The 22,732-nt window shown below is 39.2% G+C and overlaps 1 protein-coding gene across 11 annotated transcripts in view; it reads right to left on the reverse strand.

The window, feature by feature from the left end:
- Window positions 1-5,189: 5,189 nt before the first annotated feature.
- Window positions 5,190-22,732, reverse strand: part of LOC129780348 (high affinity copper uptake protein 1) — a 120,822-nt gene continuing 103,279 nt past the window's right edge. For 8 of the 11 annotated variants that reach the window (XM_055788510.1, XM_055788509.1, XM_055788508.1 and 5 more), the window contains 3 exons: window positions 13,988-14,259; window positions 6,346-6,375; window positions 5,190-5,961 (listed from right to left, as the gene is read on the reverse strand). In XM_055788510.1, the coding sequence (XP_055644485.1) occupies window positions 5,757-5,961; window positions 6,346-6,375; window positions 13,988-14,259 (507 nt within the window). In that variant the 3' untranslated portion in view covers window positions 5,190-5,756. The remainder of the gene's footprint in view (window positions 5,962-6,345; window positions 6,376-13,987; window positions 14,260-22,732) is intronic. The other 3 variants (XM_055788516.1, XM_055788518.1, XM_055788517.1) reach the window with 3 other exon arrangements.

Genomic DNA, 22,732 nt, shown 5'->3' on the forward strand with positions numbered 1-22,732 from the left:
CAAACTTACCCTTAGGTTGCAAGTTTGTATGCGTTCTGAAATACGTTGGAGCTTGAATGATAATTTACTCAACTTCTAATTTAATTCAAGAGATTACAAGGTATTTACATAGCTAAATAAAGTGAACTAGAATAAAGTGATTGAAAAATAATTTACAAAATGCTTGGTCATCTATGTGCATGGTGTAACAATTTTTTTTAATTATTTCAGGAAACTTGGTCGCGAAGAGGGAAAAATGTTATTCCATTTATTATAGAGCAACAGATTTTCTTTCCAGCTGGACGAGTCTACATTATCCAGCATGGAGCTCTGTTGTTAGGGTATGTCCGATATATTGAAGATTCACATATGTGCCAAGAAATTAATTTTGCTACATATGTGAAGACTGATACCAGAGGAGAATCGATCGTTTTTTTTTTTACTGAAAAAGTATTCCATGGAAAAACATTGAGACTGATGGTGCACCATCAGCGATCGTTGGTCGTCATCGTGGTTTTACAGCTCACTCAAAGTTACAACTGCAGAAGGTACTGGACATTCACTGCGTGATTTACAGACTGCATTTAGTAGCGAAAAATCTGAGCCCTAGATCACATCAGTTTTTACTATAGACGAATTTCATGCCAACTCGACTGGCCGTTGGCAGCACCATCTCAGATAGCGATGAAACGTTGTGGATGTAAAGACATGGGTCATTTAAGCAACTTTGCATACTTGAAATATTCGAAAAATAATTCAAAAAATTTTTGGAAAAAGCCAAATTTTATTTCTTAAATTTTTACAAAAATTTATAACTTGAAAACTATGATACCTACAAAATTCTTGTCAAAGGATGAAACTTATGTAGGAAATTGTTTATATTTTTACGAAAAAATACCAAACATTTTTTGGAAAAAAAATTCGCTGAAAAGTTATTTTAAAAATTAAAATTAATTTTTCTCAAAAACGTATTTTTTTAAATTCTCAAAAAAAAAATGTATATATATATATATATATATATATATATATATATGTTCGAAAAACTTTTCCATGTATATGTCATCGTCCGATGTATGGAAAACTTGTTGAAAATTCTAAGGGCTATTTATATCTATTTTTTCAGAATTTTGAAAGCATATATTTTCGAGATAAATGAATTTTTCAAAATATATATTTTTTCAATGAATTTTTTTTCCAAAAAATTGTTAGATAATTTTTAATGAAAACCTAATTAATTTCCTACATTTCATCCTAAAATAAAATAGATATAAATAGCCCTTAAAATTTCCAACAAGTTTTCCATACATCGGACGATGGGCACATTTACATGGAAAAAGTTTTTCTAACAACTTTTTCATGTTTTTCTTAGAAAAAATGCTATTAATGTTCAATGTTACAATTTTTGTATAAATTATCGCATTTTAAATGCTCTGCTAACTTTTCTCTATTTAGAAACATGTCAAACGTGAGAATTTACAAACAAAAATGTTACGAGCAAAATGTTATTTTTTTTCCAGGAGTCTTCATACAAAAATTACATATATTCCGAAAACTATGAAACATAGAAAGTTGACGTGTTGTTTGGAAGAGGCCCGTTTGAAAATCTGTAAAATCTTGCAATTACTGAATTGAATTTGATGGTTGCAGTTGAAAACATACATTGCTTATGCAATACTAATTTAGCCGTAAAACCATTTTGGAAGATAAAGGCGGAGCAGAAGAATACCGATGCTTTCAATCAACATGGTGAACAAACACATCAAACAAACTAGACGATTCGACTGATTCATTGACGAGCGCGGCCAAACGGTCGTCGAACCAGACGAGCTACTTGTATGTTTTAAGTCGAGCTCGGCTTATGGAATATGAAAACAAACGAGACGAGCGCTCGTGTGCTCGTCTCGTTTTCTGGAATAGGGCCGATTATCATATGTGAGTGACTTGGACGCATTACACAAGGATTTTACTAAATGTTTTTAGATCTTCAAAACTTTCAAATTGCTCAATGGATAATAAATCAGTACTATATAACATCCATGGAATGAGCCAATGCCATCCAAGAAAAGTTGATTATCATCAACACAGATGAGGCAGCAGTACAACCAACGTTGTCATATATTCTAGTTATTGAAAAACATTGAAAAACAGTATCCTGCGATGTGAGATATTGCTGAAAAATATCTTCTCGTTGTTCCATCATCATAGTTTTTCGAAAAATGCTTCATTATGGTTACAAACTCCTTGTGCTCCCTTGGCCGAGTGGTTAGCGTCATAACTAACATGCCGTGTGTTCGGGTTAGATTCCCGTTCTGGTCGGGGGAATTTTTCGTCAAAGAAATTTCTTCCGATTTGCACTGTGATCACGCGTATTCTAGAGCTTGCCACTCAGAATGCATTCAAGGCGTGTTATTTGGCATAGAAATCTCAACTAAGTACTAATAAAAATGACGCAAGTAATACTACGTTGAGACGGCGAAGTTCCTCTAGGAACGTTAGTGCCATTGGAGAAGAAGAAGAAGATGGTTACAAACAACGCGAAATCGAAGGAACCATTTGAAAATCAACGAACGTGGAAATTTAAGGCTTTAACTGACCAATATTGAACCGTATTTTGATAGTTTGGTAGTTGTGGATAGATTTGTTTGCGATTTGCATATGATGAGAAAATATTTTTTTCTGTATTATAGTGAATTCCAACACTTTTGGCTGGATTGTCACATTACTTTCATTTTTGGAAGAATGTCGGGAGTGTGAATTGAGCTTGTGAACTTTTGCGTGAGAGGTGCAGATGTTAACACTACGCCAGATCGCCTCCGTGAAAAAATAATGTCAAGTATATTCATTCAACCAACTACAATGTTTTCAAATTGATAATAATTCAGTAAGAAAAAAGGAAAAATACTTCAGTAAGAAAAAAGGTCTGAGCCTAGGGGCACGGACGGCATCTTGACATAGAACTGTGATTGTGTGTAGTAATTGCATTTCAATTGAGTGTTTCATTTTCCAAAATCTGTATTTTTTTCTCTTTTGATACTTCAAATGGATGCCTTGGAAAACCCGTTTCCTGTATGTACTTTTATCCTTCAAACGGGTTAGATGACATAACGTGGTAGAATTCGGTACCGCATTATGTTCAAAAATGTACACAAAAATACAATGAAAGCCATTCAATCATGCAGAAGAAGACAAAGAGTCATCATGTATCATTTTCAAACACAATTCTAAATAGTTAAGACCTACATAAATATAAGCCTGAGTCAAATCAATCTACAAAAATATATTATAGATAAAAATAGCATTATCTCCTTCGTTACCACGTTGTCCGGAACATTGTTTGTAATAACTTTAGAGCCCTGTAAGATCGCGACTACTCAAGCTATCATAATCTGATTTACGTGGGTATGCCCTTTCGATCTTCTGAATCAGCAGCCATTTAAATTCATTTATTGCATTTTCACATAACCAAACAACATACTCGAAATTATGACATCCTGGACCACAATTACACAAATTGTTAGTAGTGAGACCTACACAATAAAAACAAGAATTGAGCACAAATTGATTGGACAACATACAATATAATATAAAATTAATGCCTATCATCGGTAAATGGAGAATAATTCATTTTACGCATCAATTCACATTATGAGTTAACGCCCGAATTCAGGCAAAAAGATTGCTCGTTGCGTCGGGGAGGAAGCGAGTGGATAGTGCAATCGAAAGAAAACATACCCAATTAAATCGTAAAATTGTTAACTTTTCTTACTATATTCACTTTTCATGAATATTTCATGTATATTTTCAATTATATATAACACAACATATGTCGCAATAACCATTTTGAGTAATATGCGTTTGAAAACTCTTCTAATAAATCGTTATATTTTTCGTAGAGTGACCCCCCTATATAGAAATCAAAGACATAGTCCTATGTCAAAACTAAAATAAGTAAAAAAAAACTTTTTAAGTTAAACGGTTTAATTGTGATTAATCATAGTAATGTACTAAAAGCTAGAAAATAATTAGGCAAGTAGCAGTTATCAGTTATCACACCTCTCCTTTATTAGTCTAGGGCATTGATAAGACTAAAATAAAATCGTGGGACATATGATGAAGTCGCTAATTACGGATAATGGAAATCCTATGTTTAATCACAATTAAACCGTTTAACTTAAAAAGTGTTTTTTACTTATTTTATTTTCTAGTTTTTAGTACATTATCTGTTTCATTAGAATATTTCTCTACAATAAAACCATTGTACTGTATTCTATCAGTCAAATAATTTCATTTGATACCGATATTGAGTGGATTGCAAAAAATACATAGTGTGTTCTCCAAGTCAAATTTGTTCATTTGATACACATATCTCAATCATCCTTTTTTTGAGACTATATGGAATCAGCTATTTTGTAGCGGCGGCCAAATTAGATTTTTCAAGATAAGCAGTTTTATAATGACAGCAGAGATAAAGGTGTTTCATAAATTCGGTCAGTTCCTATTGGTAAAATTTCTATTAATTTTGGACAACCCTACAGACATACAAACATACATACAAACAGTTCAAGCTAAATAAAACCGTTTAATAAAGTAATTTGCTATTTTGTGATTGCGGCCAACTTGGATTTGGATTTTTCATGATCTACTGTGATCTACTATTCAAGCCCTTTCATTTGATACCCATTTTAATCAGGTTTTGAGAAAATATGCAGTCCGCCATTCGATAGTGGCAGCCATCATAGATTTGCATTTTTCATAAATAACTGTGTTCTACTGGTCAAGCCCTTTCATTTGATACGCATATTAATGGGGTTCTGACATCATATGTAGTCCGCCATTTGGTAGGATTTTGATGGATTTGCATTTTTCATAAATAACCGTGTTCTACTAGTCAAGCCCTTTCATTTGATATCCGTATTAATGAAGTTTTGAGAAAATATGTAGTCCGCCATTTTGTAGTGGCAGCCATCTTGGATTTGCATTTTTCTTAAATAACCGTATTCTACTAGTCAAGCCCTTTTCAACATCACGATGCACGTGATGTTGTTTCGTTATTTTTTATGTTCCGAAATCATACCTACCGACTGCACGACATACAAGCTAGCTATCAGATTTTGGGAAAGCATGCACTGTTTCCCGAGGTGATAATATTGTTTCTTGAATAATTTTGATTAAGATGGACTTTCGGTCAAAATAATGCTCACCTTCCTGGGTTGATAGAGAACTGTTAACCAAATGATAATATGTAGTATATTCAAAATCCTTGTTTCACTTAACTGCTTCAAATGTTCTGTTGTATCCTTCATGGTTCACAGCTTTCTAAAAGCTTTTTCATCCTGCTAGAGTTTCTAATATATAAACACCTGTGTTTCGTGGCGATATAGGCTTACCTCCCATTTTTTCTCCTTTGTACATCCTACAAAAAATTCCAATAATACAACTAACAAAATCTATACATTATGTCTGTTTTACTTGTTGTGTGTATCTGTCTGAGAATCATCAATCGTATTATAATCCTACATGTTATAAAATTCAAAATCAAAACAAAACTGGTCACGAATCACTTCTTCCGCCGACCGAGTGGGTGGCCAGATTGAGCGAAGTTCAAGTCTTTTCTCCACAGTTGTTAATGTAATAATCAATAAAAATGTTTTTTTGAGTTTTAATTTGCTCACGGCCCGTTCGTTCCATTCCGGGACGTGTGCTATCACTATGTCCGCATACTTCTTGCCACTCCATGTACCGCGGCGCGTTGCCTTCGAGCGGGCAGCCTCGTCCCACTAGTGGCAGTGCTCGGTAACGTCCACAATCACCGATTTCTTCCAGCCGAACAGGAAGTAACCGAGGGCCGCACCAGAAACCACTGCCACACATAGCCACGTGTTGTACGTCATGAAGATGAGCATCAGCAGGAAGCTCAGTGTCACCTGGAGAATGTGCAGGAAGGTTTGGTACAGGTGCATCGCCGAGATCATCGTTGGTCTGCTTGAAGCGGAGTGGGGTTGTAATAAAAGATTAATTATTCCAATGTTTCGAGTTTGTAGACTATTTTCTCATAAAAACTAACAGCAGAGTGAAGTGCAAAATGTTTAAAGGAATATTAGAGGTTGTGTGAGCTAAACTTTTGTATTGTAGTTTTGAACTTTTGCAGTTTAGCAATCACGTGTCGAGTAATGAATTGGTTAGCGAGTGATGTACATGTGATTGAACCAAATACGAGTAATATAAACGGAAAGAAAGCAACGCATAACAATCTGAATTATGATTAACAGCAACATCTCCTAATCAAAACAATGTGCAGTTTGCGTCAACAGTCGGATAATTACGGCCCGACAATAAATTGAATGCAGTCGTTTTCCAAGAACTTACGGTTGTTTGTGGATTACTTCTCCAACCATGCTGCAGCGGCGGTAATTTCAGTTAGGAATTGTTTGAATCGAGACACATCACAAATGAAACATCCACAAGATGCGATCACATGTTCACGAAGACGATAACGATGAATAGGAGTTTTGTTTGCACGTTGGTTGCGCCGCAATACCGATTCATGATGAGTTGAAAAGAAAGATTTAATTGAAATGCTCGTGATAAAATATCAATATTCTGACTCTCGATACTTGTGGAAAGAGCGTGACATCTTTATATAAATATACATGAGAGAAGTCTCACTCTGCCAAACAAAATATTCCTTATAGAGCAATTCCACGCCAAATCAGCCGGCCGCTGACCTAACTCTTTTTCGGTTTTTTTTTTTGAAAGTTGGTACTTATGATGGAAGCTCAAAATCACAATTTTCGTTATCATATGACCAATTTAAATTTACTACTTATATTTTAAAGGGGTGTATTCGAAATCATTGATCTTTCTTTCAGAAAATCGTAACTCAAAACCCAGGTGTCTGATTAAAGTACGATGTTTGACAAAGTTGTTAGAAAATTAATTAACTGTTTGGGAAAAAATAACATTTCGAATGCAATGTTAAAAATCTTACCCAAATATTGAATTCAATATTAAAAACTTTCATATTTCAAAATGTATATCTTGATATTTTTGAAGTAGTACTACGTCTTTCATTTCTGTACCGGGGTGTAACTTCAAAGTTCCGAAAACGAGAGCGTTACTTTGCCGGCTGAACGGAGTGGTATCATAACCACTTCATTCGAAAGATAAAATATCCAAAGTTATATGCTTGTTAATTATCGACCCGAAAGTTTATTTCAATAGCTTCAAAATTGCTTTGAAAACAGGCTATTGAAATCACAAAAATTTGTTTATAAGCTGACGCCCGCTCGAATCCTTTCACATCACGGAGAACGTCGTTCGATGTTTGTGAAAGCGGATACGGTTTGCTAACGAGCGTCGCATGACATTGAAGTGTCTTTCTCAAGGCAGGTGGTGAAGAAGTATGGAGATGAGTTTCTTTCCACAAGGGTCCTTCTCAGGGCTAGAGGCGAATGAACTGAACAAATTTGAAGTCTCTATAACCAAATATGGAATAGAAATCTTTTTGCGAAGTGACAGGAAAATGGTCTCGCTCTCTCGCCTATGCGTTATTCTCTCCTCTCCCAATCCCGTTTCTATGCTGCCACCGGACTGGGCGGAGGCTGTAGGGAAAAACAAAGTATCGATTGATTGACAGATTGCGTACGAATGGTGCCATTGGTTATGGAGTCGGTAGCGGAGAATACGACACGTTTGATATTTGGGTGGAGAACATTTCATTATATCAAAGAAACCGCATTGTTTGATAAAAGCAGAATTTCTATTATCGAATTTTCAGGAACGCCGTAATCAATCGAAGATTCCAATTGTCGGGGAAGGGGATTATATTAAAGTAACATGTTTCAATAGCTCAAAAATTGCTTTGAAAGCAAGCTATTGAAATTAAAACAATCTAATTCATTGACGATGCCTGAATTTGTGATGATCAGCATATATTCCCGAACACGGACGCAAAATCAATGACTTTCACAAACTTTATCATATCCAAGATCAAAGTTCTGTTGAACAATTATCTTCCCATTTTTCCGTTGTCCACACATTGTTCATCGAAGAAATTACATCCTTTCGATCGGCAATACCAGGCAGACATTGCTTAAACTATTGAAATTTGTTTTTTATTTCTGAAAAAAATGCACCCTACGACTTGTAACTGGCACGGATTCTTTGCCCCACCTTATTATCTATTATAATTCCTTCAAACATTTTCCACTCAAAACAATTTTGTTTTCATTTATCTGAACAAGAAGTTCTATATTACTATCTATTTATAATGTTGAGCTTCTCCTAAGGCAAAAAAAAAGGTTTGATTCAGTTACAATCAGGAATCACTGTTCATTTTATAGTTGCGGCCGTAGTAGGCGTATCTGAAATCTTTTGACAGCAAACTGTTTGAAAAAACTGTATCTTTCGACGGTTAAATTTTGGTTGATCCGTTTTGTTTTGAAAAAGTTGCAGGATGCAGGATGGACACCGAAAGAAGAATTTTGATTTTGGACACCCACATTAAAATCCGGCTGTTGTTTGAATGGATCAGAGGACGCGTCGTAGTTGAGCTTACGATCGGAAGCTGAGGTTGAAGGTATTTAGAACAGTCAAGGCAAATCCGGGACTCTCGGGCTACGACATCGCCAAACAAACACAACTCCAACGAAAGTACCGTCCGGTAAATCCGTATGCGAGAAGATTTTCGTAATTTGCTTGCAAGCAACCAAACATAACGCTGCCGCAAAATCTGGTGGCGAAACGCGCTAGAACGTTGTACAACAAGGTTTTGACGAAGTACGATGGCGCTATAGCTATGGATGACGATTGAAGTTGGATTTTGGACAGCCCCAAGGCCTGAAATTATGAAGTTCTTGATTTGGCAAGGGATTTGCAGCTACGGATAGGAAACCAAGTTTCTCGTCACAAACAAGACAATGAACCTGAAAATGTATAGGGAAGAGTATCTGCAGAAACGACATGAAGTTTTGACCAGATTAGGCTGTCACTACAGTCGAGAGGTGCTTCAATGGTCCCTTGACAATGGGATAGAGTACATTGAAAAAGATCTCAATCCGCCCAATTGACCCCAATGTTGCCCATTCGAGAAATATTTGGCAATTGTCAAGCAGAAATTAAAAAGGGGACCAAAGTGATTCGGGGTAAAGAGATGAAGAGATCGTGGACTAAAATGAACGCTGAGATTAACCAAGATGAGAGGGTCCAAACTTTGATGGAGGGTTTTTGAAGAAAAGGACGATAATTCATCAAATCTGTAACGGTATAATTTTTCAATATTTTTATTCTGGAAATAACAATAACTTATCTGCATTTTAATATAAACCTTCAACCAATCCCGAGATACAACTGGTTTTGTGATTCCTGATTCTAAATGAGCTTCAGACTAGCCATCCGTTTTTTTAATGTACCCCGACGCAGTATCAAGAAATTTACCTCTCTTGTATTCACTTGAATCATTTAAACTATTAAGACTACTTTGCATCTCACTAGTTTGTGTTGAAGAATTATAATAAAATCAAATCATTACCAGCAACTTCAGTGCCTTTATCGACGAAAGCACAAATTATCGTTCTATATGAACTGTGTTGATATGAAAATATGTATTTATAAACACAAATACACACAGCGAGGCTAAAATATTGATTTCCGAACACTCGATTGGATGTTGTAAATGATCAATGAAGGCGACTACAGTGTAATTCTATTGGCTTTACCGAAATTTGTCAGACTCTTGCTCATTTGTTTTGGTCATGACTTCCACATTATCTGTACATGACCTTACAGATGGATAGATTTGATTTCTGTATTGATAAACCATAGTGCTTGTACCTCGTTTCTAGTCCTTTATAGCGTTGTCCGCGATTTTCCGTGGTAACCTTGCCACATCATTCCGTGGATGATCGGGGTTCTACTGTGTTTGCTTTGTGAGTAAAGTGTTTGAACAAATGCCATGTTAGGTCGGTTCATGCATTGTGACAGATTACGTTCTCCGTTACAAGTAAATTTAATCAATAAGTCTGACCGTCCGTTATCCTTTTGCGTTTGATATGACCTAGAAACGTCTAGAACTTTCAAAACATGTGAACGGAATAATTGTTGCATCTCTCAAGTGTACGTACTTCTCTAATTGCGAATTTGCTTGATTGGATAAACTCCATGTACTCAGTTTCGTTTTCATTTTCCGTAAAAAACGGTTGTGTTCTACTAGTCAAGCCTTTTCATTTGATACCCATACTGGTGGAGTTTTTAGAAAATATGTAGTCCGCCCTTTTTGTAACGTCAACTTGGGGTTTTAAGATCATGGAATATACAGGTTCATAGTGACAACAGAGATAAAGATGTACTCCAAATTTCAGATCAATCGGTCAAAAAGGAGGGGGTTAAATTTCTAATAATGTGGGACAACGCTACATACAAACATACAAAGTTACAAATATACAAACACGTCAACAGTGGCGTCGAGTGAAGCCTTCGCACCAAGAAGAGTTGATTTTCACCCAGAAAAGTCGAAAACACTCGCACCCGGGGTGGAAGAGTAGATTTGTACCCCCATCCCACCGCCTTAAATCAAATCAATCATATAGGGTTGGGGAAGAAGAAATGTCGTATTTCTGATCGAAATTTAACAATTATTCAATTTAAGGGGGTATTCTAGTCTAGAAATCTGAAAAATTCGAAATTTTTTTTACCATATTTCTGTAGTTTAGGCATTCAAGAATATACTCTAGAAAGGACTTATCGAAAATCCTATTATTTACCTAGTTAGAGCCATCTTAGTGATGTGGTATCTAACCTGTTACGGCCATCACAATAAACTTCAAACGCGTTTCTCTCGGAACTAGTTTTTTTCTAACTGGCGTACACGATATCTCAAGTTCTACTGAACCGATTTATGTCAAATTTATATGAAAATAATCTGCATACATCTCTCTATCGCATGAACCAATAAAAAATTATAACTTTTTAATTTTACTATTTTTAAAAAATCGGTAAACGCAAAAAAAAAACGTTTTAAACAGCATTTTTGTTTTCAAACGGCCGCCATTTTGTTAAAACCCATGTTTTTGACTTGTCCGAGGTTCATGCCATAGCGACATCTTTACTGATTCAGAATCTGTTCGATTTTTTTGTTTCAGATAACCAGAAGGACTGGAATCGTGTACGCCATGGCACAACTTTTTTTTGAACACCCTCACTTCACCAGCATGTAACTATTCTAATTATGAATTTTTTTTTTCCGTCCTATTTTTGTTTTATTGTTGAAAGATAGATAAACGAATAATGATATAATGGATAGTAAAAATATTCTTTGTTTTATTTTTACGGAGTTCGAAAAAACGTCCGAAATTCGTGTCTCTACACTAGAATACCCCCTTAAGTCAAATATGCGCCGTTTTGTTCGCCAACTTGTTGCCATTAAGAAGGCAACTTCATTATCCCCTCCTTATTTGCAAAAAAAAACTCAGACAACCAGTTTTCGCAAGCCTCTTTTGAGGCCAACTTAGTATCACCAAGAGCGTTTTGCATGGACCGGAAGAGATGATAATCACTTGAAGCCAGGTCCGGACTATACGGTGGGTGCAATAGGACATCCCATCCGAGCTCCCGTAGCTTCTGGCGGGTCATCAAAGATGTGTGAGGCCGAGCGTTGTCCCGGTGGAAAACAACACCATTCCTATTGATCATTTCTGGCCGCTTCTGGTCCATCGCCTGCTTCAAACGGTCAAGCTGCTCACAGTAGAGAACCGAGTTGAGAGTCTGGCCATAGTTGAGCAGCTCATAGTGGATCCAATCCCAATCCCAATCCCTTCCAATCCCACCAAACACACAGCAAAACCTTCCTGGCCGTCAATCCGGGTTTGGCAATGGTTTGGGCCGGCTCACCGCGCTTCGACCACGACTTTTTTCCCTTTAGGTTGTCGTACGTGATCCATTTTTCATCACCAGTCACCATCTTCTTCAAAAATGGGTCGAGTTCGTTCCGTTTCAGCAGTGCATCGCAGGCGTTGATTCGGTCTAAAAAATTTTTTTGCGTCAACTCGTGTGGCACCCATACATCCAGCTTTTTTTGGAATCCAATCTTCTGCAAATGGTTCCAAACGGTTTTATGATCTATACCCAGTTCTTGGCCAATCGAGCGATTGCTCACATGCCGGTCTACTCGGATGATTTCAACAATTTTAAATTATTGAAATAATTGTACTGGTCGGGTGTAACGGACAGTTGCCAGTGGGAGTGAAATGGACTGTGAAAAGACTGTTTCATCTATTCCTACAGAATGCCCTGCGTCTGTAAACGGAAGATCGACTGTCTATAAGCTGACTGGAACCAAAAGCAAACTAGTTAAAAATCTATCCGTTTATACTGCAGAAAAGCACAATACCACTTCTAGGTGGAATAATTCGATTTTTTCATCATTTAACGGACATTCGTGATGAGTTTAGACCCTGGTTGAATCAAATTATTCCTCTCACGAACGATAAACCTCTACGCTTCGTATATCACAAACATGTCCGTATTCCCCCACCAAATGTCCATATTACTCGCATAGAAAAAAAATTTTGTATGTAGTATTATATTGTAAATGTAGTATTGGTACGGTCTGTTTTAATTTCAGTAAAAAACATTGAAAAACATTTTTTTGTAAAACATTTCACCGAATTGATCGAAAAATAGTATATTGAATTGCAAGAAACTGCATTCAATTTTGGGAAACATTAGTTTCCAAAGATATAATTGAGATATAAACCACTAGATGGCATCGATGGATAGAACTGGATGAAGGGTTGTAATGGTAGGAAAGTGGAATGGTTGGAACGGAACGGAAGAAGGAAGGAAGAAGGTTCGAGATAGGAATTGAGCCTCTTGGGTTTCGACCGCGGAAGCGTGCAGACCGATCGAACCGATCTAAGTTTTCATACAAGTTTATTTATTATTTCGGTGTGTAATACCACGTTGTGATTCCGATATATTAAGCGGTGAAACCGGTTAAAATAACCCTGGTCGCTGATCATCAAGGTGTTCAGCTAAACGCCAAGGACCAGCGAAAAGAGTGTGCCTGTCTCGCCCTCATCAGTCCCGTGCTGGTACGGCTCAACGTAAAGGAGCTACGCAGGCCAGTTGTCATGAGTTCCGAGTCACGTTCCACTCGTTTACTACCAAGGACGACACGGAGGTTGCGACCTTCCACCGGAGCCAAGATCCGGGGAAATCACATCGTCATACCAGTTGCCCGTTTGCCGATGCTGACCGCCACCTCGCCGATACTATTCCCGACCACGCCGTAGCCGATCACCATCCGCCAGTACCCGCCACCAATCGACTTGAAGGCCGTTCCCCACTAGAAACTCGAGAAGGATCCGTGAGTCAATAAAAAGATTGTGATTCATCCTGAAAATTACGTCTTTTCGCTAACCCAAATCCGAAAGCTTTCCCACTCAACTCACACGACAACCCTGAGACCCGAGGACCCGAAAGAGGCCTTTCGGCCCACCCCTGCACGGTCATAGATAAGGCCAAAGGGCTTTGGTTGCGTTCCTTTCCGGAACAAGTAGAATCATCCTCGGGGGCTGAGAGCAGCCGCACCAGAAAGTACAATTGGCTATATCTCGATAACGGTCAATCCTAGGATAAAACGTTATATATTCCATTTTTTATGTTAACTTTCCTTAAATAGACATCGGGATTTTGAGTTACGATTTTTGGAAAGAAAGGTGAATAATTATGAATAAGTCCTTTAAAAAAATCTGCTGTAATTTAAATTGGTCATATGAGAATAAAATTGTAATTTTAGGTAGCTTCCATGATATGTACCAAGGTTCAATAAAATCGGAGAGCGTTGCGTCAAAATATGCTGTATTTCGGCTGATTTGGCGTGTAATTGCTCTATAGCAATGAGAATTTGTATGGTAGACTTGTTTCTCATAGGTAAATTCATGCAATTCAGGTTACTCTGGAGTCCGCCCAATTTTCGGTCTTTCTATCACTGTATACGAACGGTACTTACTGTACAACCCGGGTGCCATCGTCACCGCCACCGTTCGCGATGTCTTCGTTGTTGTTCCCGCTGGTGCCGTTCCGGGAGCTCTTCTCCGACACAGTCACGGGCCTGTACTGCAGTGCATTGTATGTCTTCCAGAACAGATGCTCGCGGTAGTATTTGAGTCCCTCGTACAGTGCAGCCATAATGAAAATAAGCAACATCGACCACAGAAGTCCGAGAGGGCTGTCGATTTTCCATTGCTCAAACAAAATGGTTTCATTACAGCCACCGTGGAACTGAAAACAGAGGAAGGGAATTATAAGAAACCAACAAGGATGGTGCAAAATAAAGAGTTTCGCTGGAGGAGGCTTTCACCCAATTGCATTAGAAATTGACAATGTTTCGGAAGGGTAAGAGACGAATGAACTCTCAGAGTTTAAAGTCTCTCTAATTCAATACCTTCCTTCCTTCGGAAGGGTATAATGACATAGACATCGATGTGCTCCGATAAGCACTAATGGTATATTAAATTTAGCAATACGGATATAACTATTCGTGTCAAATGCAGCAGTCGTTTGCGAACGAACTAGTACGCGAAATATGTATGCAACAGCCTGCATATTCTGCTTTCAGGTTCACAAAGGAATTTTAAACAATGTACAGCGCAGTGCTTCTTATATATACTATAATCCTTGATTTATATTCCTCTCTCTTGTCCGATAGGAAGGATTTGTCATTCAAAGTTGTTGAATTGTCATCGCTGCCGGTGAATCGCGTGGATATTTTTTTACTACATCCAGAACAGATATGTCCAATTATGTGGTTGAGCGAATAACCGAAATCAGAACAAGACACGACAAGACAGGATATTCCGAGCCATTCTATTTTGTTCTTATGGATCCAATTTGAGTGGCTGGAATTATCATTACGTTTGTTGATTTTTATTTGCTTTGTACGATCGAAATAGCAAAACCTATTCAATCGAAATTTGCGCCTTTTGGAACAATTCAATAGTATCAGTAGTGATATAGATTACAAATACATTGTGCACAAATGCAACGTCATACTTCCCATAGAATATAAACGGCAAGCTAGACAAGGAAAACAGTATTTGGCAGTATATGTAAGATTTCGTACAAAAACGAATGAAGCTTTAGGTTTCAGTATTTTTTTGTGAGATTATCTTTCATCTTTCGAGTTATTCCAATCATTTTGGTGAAAAAGTTGGAAAATATATGACTTCGGCAGAACTTTTTTTTACGCAGCAAAAAGCTCTTCAAAACTGGAATGTATTTTATTCTATTTATTTCGTTTGCAGATTTAGATTCATAGATTCTTCTTCATGCTCACTTGAATAGTTTCATTCTTCCTGACCTTTCTTTGTTCTCTCTGAAATCTCTTCTACAGTATTTTTCCTATATAGTTCTTAGCGTTTTTGTATTTCTTTTACTTTACAACGATTTGTTTGCTGTTTGGCAAAGGGTAAGTATTCATTCGATAGAACTCTTTCTGCTCTACAATGTCAATTGTATTTTTGAGTTATTTGTTTTTTATTAGTTTTGAAGCTTAGAAATGGAACATCCAGGAGACAAAAACCAACATTTTCGACACCTGCTCTTCTTTGCTTTCAATCGAGGTCAAAAAGCTTCCGAAGCAGCCCGGGACGTGTATAGAGAAGGTCTACAGCACGGAAATGGTTTGCAAAGTTCAAAAGGGGCGACTTTGACGACGATGCCCCTTCTGAATTCGATGAAGAACGTCTCAAATCAATTTTGAAGGAGAACGGTCGACAAACCAGGCGTGAATTGGCGGAAAAAATGAACTGCGGTGAATATATAATTGTTAATTTATTGATATTTTTTAAATATAGAGGATGGTCCTGTCCTGACCACCCAAATTGAAACGGCAATTAAGCGCCCAAGATAATAGTTTTAGGCGATTTCTGGATTGCAATGTATAGTTTAGAATTTTCAATATGTTTTCCAACATAAGCAAACAAAAGTACATTTTCGATACTTTCAAAAATAGTGGTACTGGATCTAGAATTTCTAGAGAATATATGCTTTAACATGTTTACGCCACCGGTGGTCTTTAATTTTTTTCCCACATGTTCGGCTCGGAAACAAACATTTCACCCCCTATATCTTCCCCAACGGTCCCGTTGCACAATTTTAGGGAGGTTCGTCGAGAGCAACGGGTTGAGTGTGAGCCCCAACAAATGCTCCGTCATGATCTACACAAGGAGAGTTCAGCCGATAACATTCAACTATAGGCAAGGATGTTCGAACCTACAACATGTAGAGAATGTTCGCGATTTAGGTGTTACGATGGATCGATCCCTTTCTTTCAACTGTCAAATTGAACGGATAGTAAAAGAAGCACTGAAATTATTTGCGCTCACTCGTCGCTTCGGGCAAGTCCAAACAGGACTTTGCAAGTGTGGTGTGGCGACCGCAATATGATTTGCACATTCAAAAACTTGAAAATGTCCAGAAAAGGTTCCTGAAGTTTGCGCTGAGAAATCTAGGATGGGGAGGCCAGCATATGAAGATCTCTGTTGTTTGGTAGATCTGGCTACTGTCAGCAGCAGACACAAGATCGCGGATATAACATTCTTTTGCAATGTACTGAGCGGGCGGATCAGAAGTCCGTGTCTATACGACCGGATCTGCTTTAATACCAGCCCCATTTCACTTTGTCGCCGGAGGGTGTTTAATCCACCCCTAAGAGACATGAACTACACACAGCACGAACCGACAACCAGATTCATGTGTGAGTTTAACGTGCTACAAGATGTAGTTTCTGTGAGTATGACAACAGAAGAGATTCGAAGGGAAGGGATTAAGGATTAAGATTATTTTTAAGGAACCACCTAAATGTGAATATGTTTCAAATGTGTATTTTATGTTTTCATGTTAATTTTAAGAAGGGTAACGGGCTTACAGCCTATAATCCAATAAACAAACAAACAAACATACAGAGTTCACCCGTGGCCGAGTGGTTAGCGTCACACATTATTTTTTTTTATAAATTTGTTTATTTTTACAGGCTCAGTTGCATAAGTTTAAAGGAGCCGAAATCTTAAATATATTTTTAAAACTATATATATGAACAATTTTCTTAAATCTATGGTTAGTAATGTGGGAAACCGATTACTCGCGGTGAACTCGAGATTAGAAGGGTGACATATTTTTCTCAGGAAAAGGATGGGGTATAAGGAAATTATTACAATGTTGATAATCACACACACTCAATTCTTAAATCTATTCGTACATCTATTGTGAATTTACATTTCATTCTCCTGTTTATAGCAAGCGGACCAATTACTCATAAAGGAAGAAATGGAGGGTATAAGGATATAAGGATAATCACACACGAACATCGATAGATTTAAGGAAAACATATATTTGGGACATGTAATCAAGGTCTAACCGAGCCAACACATCTCTCACTCTCATCTCTCATTGGGCTGCCTTCCTCTAGCCCGAAGGGAGTTCTCTAAATTCGATCTGGCAACAAGATACACCTCACACGACCAAACAACGTGTTCGATGTCGTGGTAGCCTCGGCCACAAACGCAGATATTGCTGCCGGCCAGATTGAAACGAAAGAGTAGCGCGTCTAACGAACAGTGATTGGACATGAGTCGGGAGAAGGTGCGAATAAAGTCCCGACTCAAGTCCAGACTTTTGAACCATGGTTTGAGGCTAACCTTAGGGATAATCGAGTGAAGCCACCGGCCCAATTCACCTTCGTTCCATTTGCGTTGCCAGTTAGCGATGGTATTTTTACGGACTAAAGAGTAAAATTCATTGAAGGCGATTTGACGCTGATAAATATCGCCTTCAATCGCACCTACCTTTGCTAATGAGTCAGCCCTCTCATTACCCGGAATTGAGCAATGAGAAGGGACCCACACAAAGGTAATGACATAACAGCGTCTGGATAAAGCACTCAAATTTTCTCGTATTCTCTCAAGGAAGTACGGCGAGTGCTTTTCCGGCCTCACTGAACGGATAGCTTCGACAGAGCTAAGACTATCCGTTACAATATAATAGTGTTCAACAGGTCGTGAGGCGACGCTGTCCAGCGCCCAATGAATTGCTGCCAATTCAGCAATATACACTGAGCAAGGATTCTGAAGACTGTGTGAGGTGCTAAAAAATTCGTTGAACACTCCAAATCCTGTGGACTCGTTTATAGTGGACCCATCAGTAAAGTACATATTATCACAATTGATACCCCCATACTTTTCATCGAAGATCGTTGGAGCGATCCTCGATCGTTGGTAATCTGAATATCCATGGATATCTTGCTTCATGGACAGATCAAAATGCACAGAGGAATTGATGTAGTCAGGGAAACAAACACGGTTGGGAATATACGAAGAAGGATCAACCTGCATGGAGATGAATTCATGATATGAACTCATGAATCCGGAGTGAAAATTTAGCTCGATCAGCTGCTCAAAATTTCCGATCACCAATGGGTTCATGACCTTACACCGGATGAAGAACCGAAGAGATAATAAATTGAAGCGATCTTTTAGTGGGAGTAGGCCTGCCAAAACCTCGAGACTCATGGTATGCGTTGAGGGCATACATCCCAACGCGATACGGAGACAAAGATACTGAATTCGCTCGAGTTTAATGAGGTGTGTTTTGGCAGCTGATTGAAAGCAGAAACTGCCATACTCCATCACTGAGAGAATAGTTGTTCGATACAACATTATAAGATCTTCGGGATGGGCTCCCCACCAGGTGCCGGTAATTGTACGGAGAAAGTTTATTCTTTGTTGACATTTTTTACTCAGATACCTAATATGGGCCCCCCAAGTACATTTGGAGTCGAACCAGACCCCAAGATACTTGAATGACATAGCATGAGTGATCGGTTTACCCAAAAGTTGAAGCTTTGGTTTTGCTGGTCTATGCTTCCTAGAAAAAACCACCATCTCTGTTTTCTCCGTGGAGAATTCGATCCCTAGCCCAATGGCCCAGGTTGAAAAATTGTTCAAAGTATCTTGTAAGGGTCCTTGCAGGTCGGATTCGTTTGATCCTACAACAGACACCACTCCATCATCTGCAAGTTGTCTTAGGCTGCAATTTTGTGTAAGGCAATTGTCGATGTCGCTTACATAGAAGTTGTACAAAAGGGGGCTTAAACATGAGCCCTGGGGGAGTCCCATGTAAGAGACCCGACTTACTGCCGAATCTCCGTGAGAAAAGTTCAAATGCTTCTCACAAAGCAAGTTATATAAAATATTATTCAATAGAGGCGGAAGACCCCGAGAGTGTAATTTGTCTGACAAAACCTCTATTGAAACAGAATCAAAGGCCCCCTTTATGTCCAAGAATACTGAAGCCATTTGTTTTTTTCCGGCGTAAGCCATTTGAATTTCTGAAGAAAGCAACGCAAGACAATCATTCGTCCCCTTGCCCCTGCGGAACCCATATTGTGTATCTGAGAGTAGGCCATTCGTTTCAACCCATCGATCAAGGCGAAACAAGATCATTTTCTCCAACAATTTCCGTATACAAGACAGCATTGCTATTGGGCGGTACGAATTGAAGTCGGACGCGGGTTTTCCGGGTTTTTGAATAGCTATAACTCGTACTTGTCTCCAATCATCTGGAACAATATTATTCTCCAGAAACCGATTGAATAAATTCAACAAGCGATGTTTCGCCACATCAGGGAGGTTTTTCAGCAAGTTGAACTTAATTCTATCCGATCCCGGAGCAGAATTGTTACATGAAAGGAGAGCAAGAGAGAATTCTACCATCGAAAACTCGGAATCAAGATCGCACCTATCTTGTGGTATATCTCGAACAATTTTTTGCACAGGAGCGGAATCAGGACAAACCTTCCGTGCAAAATTAAAAATCCATCGATGTGAATATTCTTCGCTTTCATTCGTTGAAGAGCGATTTCTCATGTTTCGAGCCACTTTCCATAATTTTTTCATTGACGTTTCTCGTGACAAACCTCCCACGAAATTTCGCCAATAAGCACGTTTTTTCCCTTTGATTAAGTTTTTAAATTGATCTTCAAGGGCTAAATACGTTTGAAAATTTTCAGGGGTTCCACGTTTCCGAAAAGCTTTAAATGCATTCGATTTTTCTACATAAAGCTTGGAACATTGGCTATCCCACCATAGATTGGGAGGCCTTCGGGAAATGGTGGAACCTGGGATGGGTTTCGTTTGAGCGCGAACCGCGCTGTCATAGATCAAACGAGAAAGGAAGTTATACTCCTCCAATGGAGGTAAACCATCTCTGGAATTGATGGCTAGAGCAATCGCGTCCGCATATTTTTTCCAGTCAATGTGTCTTGTGAGGTCATATGCCATGTTTATAGATTCAGAAGAATTCGACCCAATGGTGATGGAAATTTTGATTGGCAAGTGATCACTACCGTTGGGGTCCTGGATTACATTCCACTTGCAATCTAACGATAGTGAATTCGAGCAAAGCGAGAGGTCAAGAGCACTTGGGTTAGCAGGAGGTTTAGGTACACGTGTTGTTTCCCCAGTGTTCAAAAGTGTCATATTGAAGCTGTTACAAAGATCATATATCAACAGTGAACGATTGTCGTCGTACTGTTCCCCCCAGGCAGTTCCGTGAGAGTTGAAGTCTCCCAAGATCAATCGTGGCTCAGGAAGGAGTGAGCACATGTCAACAAGTTGCTTGCGGCTAACCGCAGCTCTCGGAGGCCAATACAAGCTGACAATACAGAGGTTTTTTCCTCTGATGTTTGCATGACAAGCAACAGCTTCAATCCCTCCAATAGGTGGAAGGTCAATTCGAAAAAATGAGTGGCACTTATTGATCCCCAATAGCACCCCTCCGTATCTGTCATCACGGTTCAAGCGTATAATATTAAAATCGTGGAAAGAGAGATCATCTCGCGAAGAAAGCCAAGTTTCGGACAGAGCAAAAACATCACAATTGAACTTATGAATTAAAAATTTGAATGTATCCAATTTAGGGATAAGACTACGACAATTCCACTGTAAAACAGTGATATCTCCGACCTCTCTATTTGAATTAGACATCAAGAGAGATAATCATTGCAAGGAGGGGCCATGTTTGCATCAATTGTTGCAAAATTGTCTTTAATACTGGAAGCATTGATATGACAATGGTTCTGATGGAGTCGGAAACATTAAAGCATGTGAAGATTTGAGCCACAAGGTCAGTCAACTTTATAAATCCCGATTGGGAAGTTGAACTTGACGGTAAAATAGGGACAGTTGGGGTTTTTGATGTTTCTTCGAGTGCTGGGTCGTTCGAAGGTGAATTATTCCCACGGAAGCCAGGAGGAACCTGATTTTGCTTGTCCGCTGCACTCGATTTTTTAGGCATGCTAACAGAGGGTATAACCGGAGGGGCTTGTACTTGAACTTTGGGAGTGGTCACATTTTTGCGCCGGGGATTCCCTTGGAAGATGTACGGTGTGCCCTCGTTAGCTGTATCCGCTTCCATTTCGTCAACTGGCAGCGAAGCGAAGACATTATTTGCGGTTAAAGGTTGTTGCTGTTGGGCCAATGGAGAAGCGCCCTTTAAAATTTCCGCAAAAGTGCGCTTCGAGCGTTCCTTTAAAGAGCGCTTCTGCTTCTTCCAGCGACTCTTGTAAGTTTCACAAGCCGAGAGCACGTGCGGAGTTCCTCCGCAATATGGACACTTTTGCTCAATCGCACTGCAGGATTTGTCCACATGTTGCTCTCCGCAAGTGGCACAGCGCTCCTTGTTGGCGCAGTAAGCTGCTGTGTGACCAACTGACTTGCATTTCAGGCAAGTCATGGGCTTTGGCACGAAGAGTCGCAGCGGTAGCCTCAATTTGTCCACCATAACGTAGTCAGGGAGGGCGGAGCCAGCAAAAGTGACTCTAAACGAGTCGGACGGCGTAAATTTCGATTCTTTCCCTTCCTGGGAGACTTTGCCGAGTTGTCGGCATTCTAAGATTTTAACCTTAATCAAAGGCAGCTTTTTAAATCTGCCATCTCCTTCCATAATTGATTTGCACGTCAGACCCGTTTCGGTTATCACCCCCGAGATTTCTACGTCATGGGAAGGCACGTAGACACGATATTCCAGGGTAAACCTCTGGTCGACGACAATACCGTTTGCGTCTTTCCGATCAGCTACGACAACACGCAGTTTGGTCGGTCTAACCTTCGAAATTTCTGTCACGGAGGAGTATCTTGCCAGATCTTTCATGATCTGAATAACATTAAGTGCTTTTCCGTTTGGCTTAGGCCTGAAGAAAACAACCCACGGACCAGTTCCAGGTGCATCTTCAGGATAGACCTTGACACGTGGAGAGAAGACTACAGGACGAGAAGGAGATGACGAGGATTGAAGGGGATCGGGGACAACAGGATGGGGAGGCGAAATCTGAGCTGTTGTAGGAGCGAGGGGGGTTGGAGAGGAGGTATTTGCAGGTTTTTTAGAGGGGGGCTTGCTAGAGTTAGCAGACTCGTCCCCGGACGAAACATCCTCTGATGTAGGAACGCGTTTAAGTGTCTTCGCTGTTCCTTTATTAGAACTTTTTTCAACCAGAGGGGAGTCATCATCAGAGATCTCCATATCTGGAGATCCTCCCCCTCCTTCTGCCATTCACAATGCACCCCAGTGCTGATGAACTGGCAACCGCTGTTTGCTTCTCAATCGGAGCGCTTGAGCGCTCGGCACTATCACACACCACTAAGAAGTGATGCTCTCCTTCACACTGCTGTAAGTTAGCAGCGAATCGCGCTGGTATTGT

The sequence above is a fragment of the Toxorhynchites rutilus genome, chromosome 3, assembly GCF_029784135.1.
Source record: "Toxorhynchites rutilus septentrionalis strain SRP chromosome 3, ASM2978413v1, whole genome shotgun sequence".
NCBI lineage: Eukaryota > Metazoa > Arthropoda > Insecta > Diptera > Culicidae > Toxorhynchites > Toxorhynchites rutilus.